Here is a 16,777-nt window from a genome sequence, read left to right as displayed (position 1 = left end):
ACAGAGCAAGACCCTATTTCAAAAAAAAAAAAAAAGAATTTTAAGGTGGTGACAGCAGAGCATTAACTCAAGCGTGGGGCCCACCCAAGCATGGGGTCTTCGCACCTGCACATGTTGCACACCCATGCAACAGCCCTGGGGGCAGGCAACACATGTTTCACCAAAGGCCAGTATGAGGAGGAGAGACCATAACTTCTGGGTGTGTTCTGGGGAGGACAGTCACAGGGAGTGGTAGTAGTAGTTTCTATGAGGCCACAGGGACCTCCTGTCCTTGTATCTGAAGATTGTGAGCATCTGAAGGGTGAGGGTCCGGCTGGTGTCTCCTGAGAAAGCCATGGATAGTCCTGATCCATGCCCTGTGCCCTTCTTCTGTCCTGACCTGCTCTGTGCCTCTCTCTCCCCCACCAGACTCGCTGGACATGCACTCAGTCACGGGCATCATCGTGGGTGTCTGCCTGGGCCTCCTCTGCCTCCTGGCCTGCATGTGTGCCGGCCTGCGCCGCAGCCCCCACAGGTGAGCAGGGGAGCCAGTCTGGCTTCAGGGAAGGGAGACTTCCAGGAAGGGCTGCAGAACAGGCCATCGGGGAAAGTGGCCATGACTTGCCCTTGGCACTCCCAGGAGCCCCATTAAAGTCAGGACTCCGGGATGAAGGAATCAGGAATGATGTCTTCATGAGAATGGGGAGTGAACTTAGGAGAGCCCCTGGCTACCCCCCTCAGCAAGGCCACTAGAACTGCCTCGCTCCCACTTCCTCTGTAGCTGCCAGCGTCTTGGAAAGAGGGGGCCCAAATCTCCAGATGCCACCCTGTTTATAGCATGAAGCTGTTTTGAACAATAGCAGTTTGTCTTACTCATTGCACAGACCAGGAAAGCAAGTCCCAGAGATGGGCAGGAACCTGCCCAAAGACATAGGCTGGACCAGATCCCAGTCCCGCCCGACCCTTTACTCTGACCACTGTGCCTTGTTTTCTGTCTTCCCTTCCAGGGAATCCCTCCCAGGCCTGTCCTCCACGGCCACCCCTGGGAATCCTGCGCTGTACTCCAGAGCTCAGCTTGGCCCCCCGAGTCCCCCAGCTGCCCATGAACTGGAGTCCCTTGTGCACCCCCATCCCCAGGACTGGTCCCCGCCACCCTCAGATGTAGAGGACAGGGCTGAAGTGCACAGCCTTATGGGTGGCGGTATTTCTGAAGGCCGGGGTCACTCCAAAAGAAAGGTAGGTCAGAGCCCCATATTGGGGCTCATTTCTAAGTAGGACACCAAGGGGCGCCAGAGCACAGCGCGTGGCTGTGTGAGCACGGCCCTACCTTCCCCTTCGGAGCCGGCTGCAGACGCTAGGGCCTCTCTCCCTCCTCCACGGAATGGTTGGCTGGTCAGGGAAGCACATGGGCCTCCATACGCTGGCAGAATAGGTCGGCCTGGTTCTCACGAAGGAGAGGGCCTCCCAGCAGGTGACCCATGATAGCCAGAACACCCAGCTCCCTCCTCATCCCTGGAGCTGGGGAGACCTCTATGACCCAGCCATCCCCGTGTGGGGAGAAGAGGCCAGTTGGCTTGACTGTGGCCAAGTGGGGCTGGGACCAGGATAGGGTGAGGCCTTCGCAGGGCTGGTCCCTTTCATGCTGGCAGGGGTGGCACATCCCACCCGACTCCGACCCGTCCTCCCTTACTCTCTCCCCGCCTGGCTCAGACATCGCGGGCTTTGCAGAGCGTCTCGTGTTCTGCTCCTCTGTAGGAGGACTCATCCTCGATTACCCCGCTGACTCGCAGCCCTTTCGGTGCTCCTCCCTGAGCCTTGGGGAGGGAGAGAGCAGCGGGTGACAGGCTGGACCCTGCTCTCCCGGGGCCCGTCCCAATTCCCTCCCCTGGGCTTCCCTCTCCCAGCCAATCCTGGTTGTGCCCCTTAGTGTCCCCTTCTTTCCCCTGTGCAGATCTCTTGGGCTCAACCAAGCGGTCCGAGCTGGGCTGGCTCCTGGGCAGGCTGTGAGCTGCCCCAGGCAGGCCCCCGGCCGGCTCTGACCCGGGCCCTGCTGCCCCCTGCTGGAACTGGGCAGACGCTGTTGCTGCAGGCTCTGGTGTACGACGCCATAAAGGTCAGCGTCCTGGAAGGAAGGGGCAGGAAAGGAGGAAAGGGTCTCTGTGCTAGTGAAGAGGAAGTAATGAGTTCTCTGGAGACCCCTGGGTGGTAACTTCCCCGGGGATAGAAGTCTAGTCAGAAGACCCCTGGAGCCTCCAAAGGTTGAGTAGGGGGAGGGCAGGCCAGTTTGCAGGAACCTGTTTCAACCTGGGTTGAAAACAGTCCCTCCTCTACCCAGACCTAAGTGGGCCACAGCAGTTTCGTGGATCTGAGGGTGTGGCTGGCCTGAGCATGCTCAGCCCTTCCTCCTCTCCCCAGAGGCCCTGAGTCTGGTACTCCTGAAACTCCTGGATGAGGGCAAATGGGAAGATTCCATCATTCCCTGCCTTCGCATAGGTTCGAACAGTTCCTGTGTATCCTTTACCAGCTCCCATGTGATACCTACTCTGATGAAGGGTCAGTCTCTCTGCCCCATGTAAGCTGGTCATTCTGAGGATTACTCTCAGAAATGGTCACTTTGTGTTCTCTGCTCTGATCAGGGCAATGGGAGGAAGAAGTCACCCCCAGCCTGCAGGAACCAGGTGGAGGCCGAAGTCATTGTCCACTCTGACTTTAGTGCATCTAACGGGAACCCTGACCTCCATCTCCAAGACCTGGAGCCTGAGGACCCCCTGCCTCCGGAGGCTCCTGATCTCATCTCGGGTGTTGGGGATCCAGGGCAGGGGTCAGCCTGGTTGGACAGGGAGCTGGGAGGGTGTGAGCTGGCAGCCCCTGGGCCAGACAGACTTACCTGCTTGCCAGAGGCAGCCAGTGCTTCCTGCTCCTACCCAGACCTCCAGCCAGGCAAAGTGCTAGAGGAGACCCCTGGAGACAGCTGCCAGCTCAAAGCCCCCTGCCCTCTAGGAGCCAGCCCAGGCCTGCCCAGATCCCCGGTCTCCTCCTCTGCCTAGCTCCTCCCAGAGGGTGTAGTTTGGGGTAGGCAGGTATGGGTCACACAGGATGCAACACCTGTGGCCATGCATGTCCACATGTGTGCCTGTAGATACATCATCAAGCCCTTTGGAGCTTCCTAAGGTGCTTTGGCTGGGGGGAGAGGAAAACATGGATTATTCACTACCCCCATACTCTTTGTGATACACATGTGACATGTGAAAGACATACGAGACATAGCTACATGTGATGTGCACATGTGTGAAGTGCATGTATGTGTACTGGTTGGTGAGCTGGGAAACCTTGGCCCAGGCAGTGGTCACCACAGCCAGATTGGTCCTCCAGGTCAGGACGGTGCCCCAGAGTGGTCAGTCCCCAGCCCTGTGGGCCCCACCTCCATCACCCAGCCTTTTATTACACACTCTGAGAGTGTCTCCAATGCCTGTCTGACGAAGACAGTCCCAGCCCATTTTCCTGTCTGGCTGGGTTGAGTGCAAGCAGACTCTGAATGCCTAGCATTTCAGCTGCATCACCTCCCAGCTTCTTATTGCCCAAAAAGAGAGGGTGACCCTGGCTCCCCTCTGAGCAACTCTGCATTTGATTTTGTAATTTGGGAAGTGCCTGGTTTTGAAAATCCGCTTTCTCTCACTCGTGCCCTCCTTCCTTGCCCCTGGCTGCTCTAGTGGTCTGTCTCCCAGTCACCTCACTCTCCCAGCACCAGTGCCCTTCTCTTGCTCCCAGGTACTCTTTCCTTTCCTCTCTCCTATTTTCCTTCCTCTGCTCTCTCTCGCACCTCTCCCAGACTGTGTCATCTGGTTCTCCTGCCTGGGTTCAAACTCTGCACCCTTCTCTAACAACGTGACTACCTCATGTGTGCTTCAAGGCCCCCGTGCCCCTCCTGTATCCGCAGCTGCCGTGCGCTCGCCTGCCATCCTCCTGCCTCCTCTTCACTCAGTGCTTCTGCTTGCCCCGCCCCAGGCAGGCCGCCCACGCCCAGTGCCCGGCCGGTGTGGGGAAGACCTGGCTTCCCTGCATCTTGACTTTGGGATTGGGATCCGAGGGTTCTCCATGGATGGATCCAAGTCAGAGGGGAATGTTTGAGACAGGGAAGGGGACTGTGATCCAGAGGCTCAGAATTAAAAGATGCCCTCCCTTCTATGCAGGGGGTCAAGTTTACTGGATGGAGATGATTTGGGGCCTTTCTTCCAGAAGAAGCTAAATGAGGAGAAGAGGAGTGAGAGTTCAGGGAGGCCCTTCCCACCCTGTGAGGCTTGACTTGATCTGGGTTGGGGATGACAGAAATGTCACTCTCTGGGGTGCTCGCAGGGAGGTCTTTGCACAGGAAAAGGATTAGCTCATTTCAGTTTGTTTTTTCTTTAAATTGAATCCTCAAGTCATTTTCTGTTCACCTGCTGCACAGGGACAAGCTTGACTTCTATTTTATGTGTAATGAAAACAATGTCATTGATTTGATTTTTCACCTCAGCCCTCTCGTAGGAGCATAGAAAGTTAGGGTCTTTACTCCCTAATGGTGTCTGATCGGCACATCAAGAGTTAACTCTGGCTTCTGAGCCAAATTCGAAATAACCAGTCCATTTTTCCTTTTTTTTTTTTTTTTTTTTTTTAATGGTGAAATGTCTCTCAGCACAGTTGCGGCTTCCTCAAACCCTGAAAGCATCTGTGTTTATTACACTCGGGTGTCACTCACTGTTGATGTCTGCACCTACATTTCCACCTCCTCCCCCTCCTTCAGCCAGCCTATGATAACACTAAAGATTATTAATGTTGGTTTTGTATCTCGTTAAAGACAGAATTGTCACTTGTACTATTTCTGTAGCATTCAGCGCTGCTGTGGCTAACACCACTGTGTATGTTTCATCATTGCTCTGAAGGTCAAAAGCCTCATTTTATTTTGCTGGTTTGATTTTTTTTTTTTAAGAAGAAAAAAAAAAAAAAACTGCCCTGAATTAAATGGCTGTTTTAACAGTAGGCTCTTAGCATTACACCACATAGTCATTTTTCATGTTCTTGTTTAACAGGCACTGAGGTTCTGGTTTAAATTAAATAGCTGCAAATGAGACAATTTATAACCCATTAGGTTGGGTGGAAAATTGTTTCTCAAAAGCAAATAAGTAATAAATCTGGTATCTGCCTATAACTCACAGTTGATAAGAAAGTGGCCATTTCTCACTAGCATTATATATGATTTGGGCTCTGGGTAATTTGGAAGTGTTAGGTTTGTGTCTTTGTAGCAGTATTTTTATTAGAAAAGAATCTATTGGCCTTTTACAGGGTATTAATCCCTTTGTCACCTACCATTGATGCCTTAAGTTTTTTGAGTCTCAATTAAAAATCTTCCTTTTCTTGATGCATGACAAGTGTAATCAGTACTTGCTCATCTATTCATCTGTATTTCGTTTATGCTGTACTATTTAATTATCCTTCCAGCGTTTTTCTTCTCCTTACAAATATGATATTCTTTAGTGTTAAGCTAAGGCATTGATTCATGTATCTGTCCTTATAATGAATTAATAAACTATTTTCCAGAAATGTGGAATTCTCTTCTGGAACCATTGACTATGACTAGAATTTCCTCAGCCTTTCTGCCCTACGGAGTTTATTTCTTACTGGGATGGGAAATGTTGTTGTTGTTGTTGTTGTTGTTGTTTTTGAGACAGGATCTCTCTCTGTCGCCCATGCTGGAGTGTGGTGGCACAATCATAGCTCGTTGCAGACTCAATCTCCTGGGCTCAAGCAGTCTTGTCACTGCAGTCTCCCTAGTAGCTGGGACTACAGGCACATGCCACCGTGCCTGGCTAATATTAAAAAAAAATTGTTTTATAGAGATGTGGTCTCGTTATCTTACCCAGACTGATCTCGAACTCCTGGGCTAAAGCCATCCTCCTGCCTCAGCTTCGAAAAGTGCTCAGATTATAGGCATGAGCCTATGCCCCTTGGCCCAAAATAGTGTTTTGTTTGTTTTTTCAGACTAATCTCACTCTGTCACCTAGGCTAGAGTGCAGTGGCATGATCTCGGCTCACTGCAACCTGTGCCTCCTGGGTTCAAGTGATTCTCTTGCCTCAGCCTCCCGAGTAGCTGGGATTTCAGGTGTGCACCACCACGCCCGGCTAATTTTTGTATTTTTAGTAGAGACAGGGTTTCATGTTAACCAGGCTGGTCTCAAACTCCTGACCTCACGTAATCTGTCCACCTCGGCCTCCCAAAGTACTAGAATTACAGGCATGAGCCCCTGCACCCAGCTCAAAATGGTGGTTTTTGAAGGTAAAGAGCAGGTGGTCATGGGAAAGAACTAAATCATCTTCCTCCCTCAACAGGCACTTAGGAAAAAGATGTAAACTTAGGAAAGATGCGTTCTTTGATGGCACTTCCTTAGACTCTCTGGGGATCTCTTTCCATCTGGGCACACATTTCTCTGAACTTTTTTGGGTGCAGGAAAGAGGGAACAACTCCAGAGATTTGGGCTCCACAACTATTCTTCTTTATAACTCTGGTCACCAACATTATTCATGGCCACACAATCACACACACACGTGCACTGTGTGTACAAGCTCAGAGACCCGTAGATGCATACTTGCCTTCACAAACACCCTTGTGTCTGTCCGTTAATGCAAATGTACACACAATCTCACACACAAAACTCCACACTCACACCCCACACACATCTTGGCATCACAGTTGGCAGCTGCTGTCTGCTAAGATCTTTACAGAGTCCAGAACATGCTTTCTATTGGAGGGAATCAAGAGCTGGAGGCTGCTTTGCTTGGGACCACCCCCAAAGTGGCTGGTGGGCCAGACCCAGAGTTAATTGACAGATCAGACAGAGAGATACTGCACATTTTGCACTCGGCAGAATAGCCATTATTTGCATATCACTCTCAGACCAAGGGTTGTGATAAAGAAGAATTAAACACTTGTCAAAATGAATTTAAAATGACAGCAATTCAAGACACCAATTTGACCTCTTCAGAGTCCAGGACAAGCCAAGAAGGGGTTGTTGAGAATTCAAGCCCTGCAGGAGGGAGTTCCAGGATTTTAGGCCCAGGGAGGGCTCTTCCCCTCCCTTTCCTAAGGCCAGTAGACCGCCACTCCCACCCTTTCTCACAATGAAATCCAATAGGGCTTTGGCACATTGGGATCCTCGACCTAGAATTTTTCCATTGCTTCCTGCTGCTCACATGCCTCATGTCCTGCTTCTCAGGCTCATCTTCCAGTAGCTACCCAGAGTGAATATTCCTGAGCTATGCCAACCCCATCATTAGTAAACCTGTCCATCTGCAGGCACTCTGATTTCTGGAGGCCTGTACTTCCTTACTTACTGTATCAAAGTTAGTTTTTTGTTTGTTTGTTTTGAGACAGAGTCTTGCTCTGTCGCCCAGGCTGGAGTGCAATGGTGCAATCTCAGCTCACTGCAACCTCTGCCTCCCGGGTTCAAGCTATTTTCCTGCCTCAGCCTCCCGAGTAGCTGGGATTATAGGCGCCTGCCACCATGCCCGGCTAATTTTTTTGTATTTTTAACAGAGACGGTGTTTTACCATGTTGGTCAGGCTGGTCTCGAACTCCTGACATCAGGTAATCCACCCACTTCGGCTTCCCAAAGTGCTGGGATTACTAGGTATGAGCCACTGTGCCCGGCCCAAAGTTAATTTTGTACATGGTCCCAAAGTTCCAGAGGTGGTATCAAAAGAGAGACTTAGTTTTTCCTCTGCCATCTCAGGCCAGTGCCAAAGGAGCAAATAGATACATTAGGCCAACACTGATTGATTGATTGATTGATTGAGACAGGGTCTCTGTTGCCCAGGCTGGAACACAGAGGGACTACAGGCATGCACCACCATGCCTGGCTAAGGTTTGTATTTTTCATAGAGACAAGTTTTCACCATGTTGCCCTGGCTGGTCTTGAACTCCTGGGCTCAAGTGATCTGCCCACCTCGGCCTCCTAAAGTGCTAGGATCACAGGTGTGAGCCACCAAGCCTAGCCTGCCACCTTTAAATCTCTAGCTCCTAGAACTTAGTAGCTGCTCAATAATTGTGATGGACTAGTCCGTCATGCTGGACTCAACAGAAGACCATTTAATAGCGAGTGGCTGAGATTCAAGATCTCTGAGGGCTAGTATGGGTATGTCTCTGCTAAAAGACTTGCTTATCTTCTCTAACATTCTCACATGGAACCTATGTTGTCTCCTTATACGTTCTCTGACATGAACGATTGAGGGCCTTCTTTGTGGCGCAGAAACATTACTGGCAATTTTAAGTTTCTATGTGCTTTTCCAGTTACCAGGTCATTTGTCAGGACCTCTGCGGTTTAAAGGTCTCTAGGGATGAACAGGAGAGATAAGATTATTTTCATCCTCAGATGAGCTCAGTGAGAGTGACTGGGCTAGGCAGCAGGCAGAACCTAGGTTGGAAGCCAGGCCCATTTAGAGCTCTCATTGTCCTGCTGGGTCCGCTCTCTCCAGGCAATCCTCCCCAGCGGAGCGCCAGGACTCCTCGGCCCTGAGAAGCCAGTCTGGCAGCTACAGGATCTATCCTTTGAGTGGAAGGACCAGAAATCCATGGAAAACTTAATCTTTGACAACTTTACGCAGCTTTTTAGAGAATTATCTCTAAAATATGGACTTGGAGGAGGGCGCAGCAGAAAGAGTGGGTCAGAGCAAATCCCGCAGCTGTGAGTGTCTTTCCGCAGCCTGGACCCACTCCCCAGTCCGCTGGGTGTCCACTTCCTCAGCCCCCCAGGTCCCGGGCTAGCCCGCGGGGAGGGGATACCCGGCTGCAGCCCGGGACGGCGCCGGCCGCTCCAGCCACAGTTCAAAGCGCAGGGGGCGCGTCCGCCGCGCAGCCGGGAATGTCCGGCCGCTTAAAGCGCTCGCCGGCTCTTTTGTTCCCCAGACCGGGCCTCCGGGGAGAGGGGGCTGGGGGAGGGGACCGGGAGCGGAGAGGAGGGAGGAGGGGGGCGGCGGGCTGGAGAGGAGGGCGGGGCGGCCGCGAGCGGTGCGAGTGTGCAGCGCGCACCCCGGGCGAGGCTGACAGATCGCCCGGGTGGGTGCAAGATGGCGCAAGCGGCGCTCCCCCTGCGCCCCCCGCGCTCCTGAGCAGGCATGCGGCTCCAGTCCCCCACCGCCCGGGCTCGGCCCCGGCCGGAGCCCCAGCCCTGGCCCCGGCGCCGGCCCCGCGGGACGCTGTGAGCCGCGAGAGGCCCGGGAGCCGCGCGTCGCCGAGCCGAGCGGACCGAGAGCCCCATGGCTGTGCAGCGCGCCGCGTCTCCGCGCCGCCCGCCCGCCCCGCGCTGGCCCCGGCTCCTGTTGCCGCTGCTGTTGCTGCTGCTGCCCGCGCCGAGCGAGGGTGAGCGAAAGCGTCCGGCCCAGGCGGCTGCGGACGGAGCCAGGGGAAGGGCGAGCAGGGAGGGAGCGGGCGCGAGGGGCGGACCCGGGGAGAGCGGCGCGGACCTCGCGCGGGAGGGACCCAGCGGATCGGGACGGGGAGAGGGCACCAAGGCCGGACTGTCGGGGGCCCTAGGGGCGTGCTGAGGACGGAGCCCCCCGGAAGAAGACTGGGGCAGGACCCGGAGCCCAGACTGAGGGGCAAGGAGTGCAGCGAAGCGGGAGCAAGCGGGGCGGGCTGGCGTGGAGACAGAGGGAAACGAGCCAGGGGAGACCGCACGGCTAAGCGCCGACCGAGGCGGACGAGCTGGGGTGCTCGGTGCCCGGCCGTGGATATAGCCCGAGGCAGCCGAGGCAGGGGACAGCAGTCTGGGGGGCGGACAGCGGGACCCTGCCAGCTGCACTGGGCGGAGATGGCACGTCCCGCATTTGGAGCTGGTACTGGGCTGAGGAGTGCGCGGGAGAGCCGGAGAAGAGGAGGAGGGAGATTCCTGGAGGGCGGTGCGTGGCTAGGAAGCGACCCGGGACAGAGCCCGTGAGCCAAGGAGAGGAGAAGCCACCAAGAGCGAGAGCGAGCGAGCCGCGGGGATGCTCACGTGCCCCTGCCCTTCCCCGAAGCGTGCACACGCGGAGACCCTACCCCTGGCTCTCGTGGTCCGCCAGCTCCGCTGCCTGGAGCTCGGTCACCACCACGCTCTTCCCTTTAGTGGCTGCAGTGGTCCCATCTCCCGGGAGGAGAGTGCAAATCTAGTCCCTTACCCCTCCCACATCAAGTTCCCCACAGACACTCATCTGGGCTATTCTGTCTCCACTCCTCTCTCAAGAAGTAGAAGATCGCGTCCGCATCAAGGAAAAACTTTATCCCTCGACAGCTATGCCGGGGTTGGATTGGGGGCTAAGACGGGTGAACTCATGACATGGGGAAGATGCGCAGGGGTTTGAATAAGTGCGATCCTAAAAAGTCTTAAAACATTACATCTCCCTGGGCCGGGGGCGCGGGGCGGGGGCAGGGGGCGCGGGGCGGGGAATGCCTATAACCCAAACGCCCCTCCTTTCTCCCCTCCCACTTCCCCATCTCCCCCAGCCAGGGAGGGCCCTAGTCTGCTGGGGAAGGGCCAGCTCCAGGATCGCTAGTTATCTGGAAATGTGAGGAGGGGTCTGTGACTGCCCTTTCAGACCATGTGGGTTCATTCCTCCTGGAGTGGAGTTGTAACTGGTCTGGTACGTTGCTTGCTGGAGAAGTTGGTGACTTGGCATCATGCCTGGGACTGGAGTGCTTGTCCCTCCAGCTGGGCTTCTGATTCCCTGATCGACCTTAGCCCCATCTATTCTTTGGCCTCCTCCTTTTTCTGCTCATTTCTCTTCTCCTGCAGGAGCAGAGAGGTTGGCTGGAAGTAAAGGTTCTAGGAGCACCCTCTTCCTTGGTTTTGGAAAACCATACTTGGTGTTTGCTACCTTCATCTCTCCCTATGACAAAGGCAAAAGGACAGAGTGCCAGAGGGGAGGGGCAATGGGGCCACAACCTAGTCTGTACCCTGGGTACTGGGACTACACACCCTGCTCCCTGCCAGGCATTGGACCAGGCCTCTGTTGGGTTTTGGCCAGCAAAAAGCAGCATGATTTATTACTATGTCCCTCTGTATTTCTTTAGAAATTTAAATTTTTCATAGTGCCTTTGAGTCAGTTAATCATGTCGTAGAACCCTATGACCCAAGCCCCATTGTTCTTCCTTGATCTAAACAGATGAGGAATGAGAAGCTAGAACATGTTGAATACTTTACCTAAGGTCACACCCTGAAGGTCTGTGAGGTTTCAGTGCTTACCCAGGGTGACCACTGAAGTAGCAGCAGCTGTATTGGAGTCAGTCTTGCTTTTGGGTCTCAGTTTTGCAGCTACTGACTGTGAGACCCTGGGCAAGTCACTTGACGTCTCTGGGCTTCAGTTTTCTTACCTGTGAAAGAGGAAATGGTACAAATAATATCCATCTCTGAGATGGTCTGATGATTAAGGAAAGTACTGCCTTGGATGACACTTTGTAATGCATAAGGTACTATATATAATAGGAATTCCTATTAACATTACAGAAACATGGGAATGGGGTGCATAGACCCAAGGAACTTGGAACCATGTGGGTAGAGTTCTTCCTGGATGCTCATTTCACACTAACATCCCTATTTCCTTCCATCTCCCCTTCCCCAATGCAGGTCTTGGCCACTCTGCCGAACTGGCATTTGCTGTGGAGCCAAGTGATGATGTTGCCGTCCCCGGGCAGCCTATAGTGCTGGACTGCAAAGTGGAGGGGACCCCTCCAGTGCGAATCACCTGGAGGAAGAATGGGGTAGAGCTGCCAGAGAGTACCCACTCCACCTTGCTGGCCAATGGGTCCTTGATGATCCATCACTTCAGGCTGGAGCGGGGAGGCAGCCCTTCAGATGAAGGTGACTATGAGTGTGTGGCCCAGAACCGCTTTGGGCTGGTGGTCAGCCGGAAGGCTCGCATTCAGGCTGCAAGTAAGTGGATATCCCTTGTTTTCCCTTGCTGAGGAAGCCAGCTGGTGATCCAGGGTCAGCCTAGGGCACGACGGCAGCGGGTGTGGTTCCATCTCATGCAGCCTTCTGGAGGACTAATTTCTCAGCACGGGTCGGTTTTGAGGTGCATGGCAGTGATTTGTGGTGGTGGAATTATATCACATGCTTGTTTAACTGACTGGAATGTGAATTGGCAAGATTGTAGCCAAACACCCACAGGGCAGTCAGGGAGAAAGCTTTACCCAGTTCTTGGGTCGGCATGTCTTAGTTTCCATATGTCTGTCATACTTCGAGCATCCCAGTTCACTGAGTTTGATTCTTGTGTATAAAGATAAATCATTCCCATACTTTAAGGGTGATTAAAGACATTTTTGAACGGTAATTTTGGCTACATTCAATTTTAAATTATGTGCTTAAATTAATGTAAACCCTTGGGTAGGATAAGACCTCTGTATACCAGTAATGAAATTCTGGAGCTTGTTAACAGTTTGCATTAAAAAAATATGGTAGGATAATTTCAGAATTATCTCAGTGATGACATCACTCCTACTCACCTTCATGCTAATGTGTGTTTTTGAAGGGGAGAGAAAAGGCGAGGCAAGATGTTTCAGCTCTGGAATTGTGCTTTGCTTGTGCTGCTTGATCGTCAGTTGTGGTGATGAAATGATGACTGTGGTTTAACTGCCCTGTCCTGCAAAAATTATGTTATTGTTGAATCTGTGCACACTGGGAGTGTGTTGCATAAATCAAAATTCTCCATGTATCCCAGGGAGGTGGCAAGCTGTGGGCAGTGAGGTCATGGTTGAAAAAGGACAGAAGTTTTGGCAAGTAGAAAATGTTCTCCATCTCATATCTCTGGATCTCTGGAAGGGGGTGTTCCTTTAAAGAGGCTGCTTTGACTATTGGTAACAATTCTAGTTAACATTTTTTTCTTTTTTCTTTTTTTTTTTTTTTTTTTTTGAGACGGAGTCTTGTTCTATCACCCAGGCCGGAGTGCAGTGGTATGATCTTGACTCACTGCAACCTGTCTCCCAGGTTCAAGCGATTAGTGTGCCTCAGCTTCCCCAGTAACTGGGATTACAGGTGTGCACCATTACGCCCGGCTACTTTTTGAGTTTTTTGGTAAAGATGGGATTTCGCCATGTTGACTGGGCTGGTCTCGAACTCTTGGCCTCAAGTGATCCTCCCGCCTCAGCCTCCCAAAGTGCTAGGATTACAGGTGTGAGCTCCTGCACCCAGGTCCAGCTAACACTTTTTAAGCACTTGCTGCATGCTGGGCAACCTGCCCAAGTGCTTTACATGAATTACTTCATTTTGTCGTAACAACAGCCCTGGAAGAATGGAAGATAGGTCATTATCATCCCCCTTTTACAGAAGAGAAAACTGAGCCTTAGGGGGACTCAATGGCATTCTGGTAGCAGAAGAGCCAGGACTGTCATCTGGGCAGCCGAACCCACACCCTCCCACTTAGCTCCTGTGGCACGCCGCCTCTTTCCTGTCTGATCGCTGACAAGTTTCTTCCTGGCTCTGAGGGCATTTGCACAGTTGCTCTGAACGGCTGGTGAGTGATGAATCAGTTTGAGGCAGGAGCCCTCTCGCTGGGTTTAAGATACCCCTTTGTTCTGAGGAAGGCTGATCCAGGCCCCCATATGGAGCTCGCTGGGAGGCAGCCCTGGACTTTGAGACCAAATCACTTCTGGCTCAGCCACCCTCATCTCGTGGCCCTCCCAGCAGTGCAGGGGAAGGCTGGTGCAGCCTCTGAGCAGATGGCTGGGTGTGAGGAAGGGAAGTGTGGACAGAGGGTGGGGACCCCAGTAAGATTTGCAGACCGGAGAGATGAGACTCCTCAGGGAGATGCTCCCCATACCCTCCCTGGCCTGTGTCAATGCTGAGATATAGATGGCCCCTGCTGAGGCCTTTGCATCACCAGCCTAGAATCCCGGGAGATAAATCCCCAGGGGCTTATATATATAGCTAATTGTAAATGTGCTTTTTTATAAATGGTAACACCTTCAAGATGTTTGGTTTCTTTAAACTCCTAACAATATAGTACAAGAAATTAAGCTGTGGGTGGGGTCAGCTTGGTTAATCCTTTGGGGTCCTGGAGACAGTTGGGGGGTTTGCCTCTAAGCTCTGGCAGTCTGACATGGCCCCTCTCTCCCCTGCAAGGCTGTGGTCCCATGGGAGAATGCTCAGATGCCAAGCAACGGTGCGGCTGGATCCCCTTTTCTCACTTCACAGGCTGATGTCCCTAGAAACCTCCAAAGCTGATTAGCTGCCTGGGTTTCCTCCTTCGTAATAACTCCCTGCCTGTGTGCCTGCCGGCACTGCAGATGTTGTGTGACACAGGAGGGTGCCTTTCTGAAAAGGTGTGAGGAGGCCTCTGGAGGCCCCTGCTTCTCCTGCCTGCTCCACAGGGGCCCGTGGGGAGGGGGCATGCTAAGCACCCCTTGTAGACTCACAGTTCACCCAGCAGACTAACCCAGGGAGGCAGATGGGTGTTCGGGTCTATGGGGGTGGGTCTGCTGGGCATCTGAGCTCTGGGCCAGAGGCCGATGGTTGGAAATGCACGCCCTTCCATCCCAGGCGGTTCAGATGCTGTCCTCAAAAGACAGCCTGGCCAGAGTGGCTACACCGCAGGCTGATTCCTTTGGGGCTTCAGTTTCAAGTGTTTCCCCTTTAGAATGGGACAGCTCAAGATCCTAAGAGTGTTCATGCTTGGGAGCCCTAGACTCTGCCTTGCAGCTCCATGTGCTTGTAGTTTGGGGGCTGAAAATTGAGACTTGTTAAGGATGAGACCCTGGACAAGTTAATGCTCCCTCATCCCAGTTTCCTTGCCTGTGAAACGTGCATGTGATCCTGCCTGGTAGGGCGGCTGTGAGGACCAGCACACCCCACACTTTGCCTGGCACGCAGGAGGCACTCAGTAACGGGAGCAGGCACTGCACTCCTCATTTAAAGGCAGTTTCACTGACATGGTCTTTAAATGTAATCTTGGCTGCCCATGGAGGTTAATCTCCAGCAAAAGCAAACTGCCTGACTCTGCTCCCGGCCCCTGCTTTCTCCCTCGCTGGGATTCATTTAGGGAGTTCTCCAGGGAAATCTATCAGGGAGTGGAATTATTGGAGCCAGAGTGCATCTTGTTTTGTTTTAACCCCTTCCTGGGAGGACTGAGGGTTCTCCCAAGCCTCAGGGTGTGGGCTGAACCTGGCCTGGCCAGTGAGACCCTCCGCGATCCCTCTAAAGGGGCTGACCCTGGGGAATGTGTTCATTGACTCATACCTGAGGCCTGTGTGCCTGAATGACTCCAAAAAGGGATGGACTAGCTACAAGGAGGAGGATGGGGGACCCACCCTGAGTCCCTGTCACCCTCAATCCCTGCCCCTCTTTCCTAGCCTTAATTCTTGATCTCAGGCCTCTTGGGGAACCGGGGTATTCAGCTCTGTGATATAGTGCAGGACTTCCTAAACCTTACTGAGCCCGTGAATCGCCGTGAATCTTGATAACATTCAGATTTTGAATTCATAATCTAGGCCAAGGACTGACAAGAGCCCAGGTATTGCCAATACAGCTGGTCCACAGGCCGTATTCTGAGTAGCAAGGGATTAGCAGAGACCACTCCCACGTCATAACCTCCACTGTGGGGGTCTTCAGGCAGCATAGTGAAGCCTCTGGAACAAGGGCTTCAGGGCCAGACTTCCATGGGTCTGAACCCCAGCTCTGCCACTCAATAGTCAATGCCCTTGGCAGGAGTTACTTAGCCCTCTTGAGACTCTGTACCTTCATCTGAAAACAATGTGCACCATTCCATCCGTCTGTCAGGGCTATTGGAGGAGTAAATGAGGCGATGGGTCTAAAGTACCTGGCACAGGGCTTGGCATCTAGGAAATGCCAAGTATTACTGTTGGTGCTCAGTATTGCCCACTAATTTAGGATGAGGTCCCAGGTGTCTCAATCCCGGCTGGGTTCTCCAAGAGCCAGGACTACCCTCACTCCCAGCCTGGGGCCATCTTGCTTGGGGAGGCCCAACAGTGGTTTAAGTGTGGGTTGTGGTGGCAAACAGACCTGGGCTTGGTGGGCTTGGGCCTTGGCCCCACCACCTGCTAGCTGTGAGATCTTGGGCAAGTCACTTCACCTCTCTGAGCCTTGGCTTCCTCATCTTTAAAATGGGGGAACGTGATGGCTCATGCCTGTAAATCCCAGCACTTTGAGAGGCTGAGGCAGGAAGATCGCTTGAAGTCGAGTTTGAGACCAACCTGGGAAACAGAGCAAGACCGTGTTTCTACTAAATAAATAAATATATAACATGGGGGGAAATAATATAAAATAATAAAAAATACCAAGGAGAAATGTTGTGAAGATTATCTATGATAATGTGCAGGAAGAGCTTAGCACAGGGCACAAAGGCAGCATTCCCTATTATTAAGGTACTAATTTTATATATACATACATATATATATATATTTTGAGACTGAGTCTCGCTCTGTCACCCAATGCAGGGTGCAATCTCAGCTCACTGCAACCTCTGCCTCCCGGGTTCAAGCGATTCTCCTTCAAGCTCCTGACTAGCTGGGATTACAGGTGCCTGGCACCATGCCTGGCTAATTTTTGTATTTTTAGTAGAGACAGGGTTTCATCATGTTGGCCAGGCTGGTCTCAAACTTCTGACCTCAAGTGATCTGCGCACCTCCTCCCACAGTGCTGGGATTACAGGTGTGAGCCACTGTGTCCAGCCAGGTCCAGCCAGGTACTAATAATGTTAACTATTATTATTTTGAGGAGCTAACAGAGGTGAAAACATGTTAAGTTCTGAGCTCCTTTAGTTGTGATATGATTCCCAAAAA

The 16,777-nt window shown here is 52.6% G+C and overlaps 2 protein-coding genes across 2 annotated transcripts in view; both read left to right on the top strand.

Moving 5' to 3' along the window:
- Positions 1–5,556, top strand: part of IGDCC4 (immunoglobulin superfamily DCC subclass member 4) — a 42,393-nt gene extending 36,837 nt beyond the window's left edge. The window contains exons 17-20 of the mRNA XM_025390359.1: positions 409–514; positions 987–1,215; positions 1,931–2,092; positions 2,616–5,556. Coding sequence (XP_025246144.1) covers positions 409–514; positions 987–1,215; positions 1,931–2,092; positions 2,616–3,026 — 908 coding nt within the window. The 3' untranslated portion in view covers positions 3,027–5,556. The remainder of the gene's footprint in view (positions 1–408; positions 515–986; positions 1,216–1,930; positions 2,093–2,615) is intronic.
- A 3,456-nt stretch (positions 5,557–9,012) lies between these two features.
- IGDCC3 (immunoglobulin superfamily DCC subclass member 3) overlaps positions 9,013–16,777 on the top strand; it is a 51,446-nt gene continuing 43,681 nt past the window's right edge. The window contains exons 1-2 of the mRNA XM_025390368.1: positions 9,013–9,367; positions 11,610–11,915. Coding sequence (XP_025246153.1) covers positions 9,265–9,367; positions 11,610–11,915 — 409 coding nt within the window. The 5' untranslated portion in view covers positions 9,013–9,264. The remainder of the gene's footprint in view (positions 9,368–11,609; positions 11,916–16,777) is intronic.

Source organism: Theropithecus gelada, chromosome 7a (genome assembly GCF_003255815.1).
Source record: "Theropithecus gelada isolate Dixy chromosome 7a, Tgel_1.0, whole genome shotgun sequence".
NCBI classification, from domain to species: Eukaryota; Metazoa; Chordata; class Mammalia; order Primates; family Cercopithecidae; genus Theropithecus; species Theropithecus gelada.
This window is presented reverse-complemented; position numbering and strand designations above follow the sequence as displayed.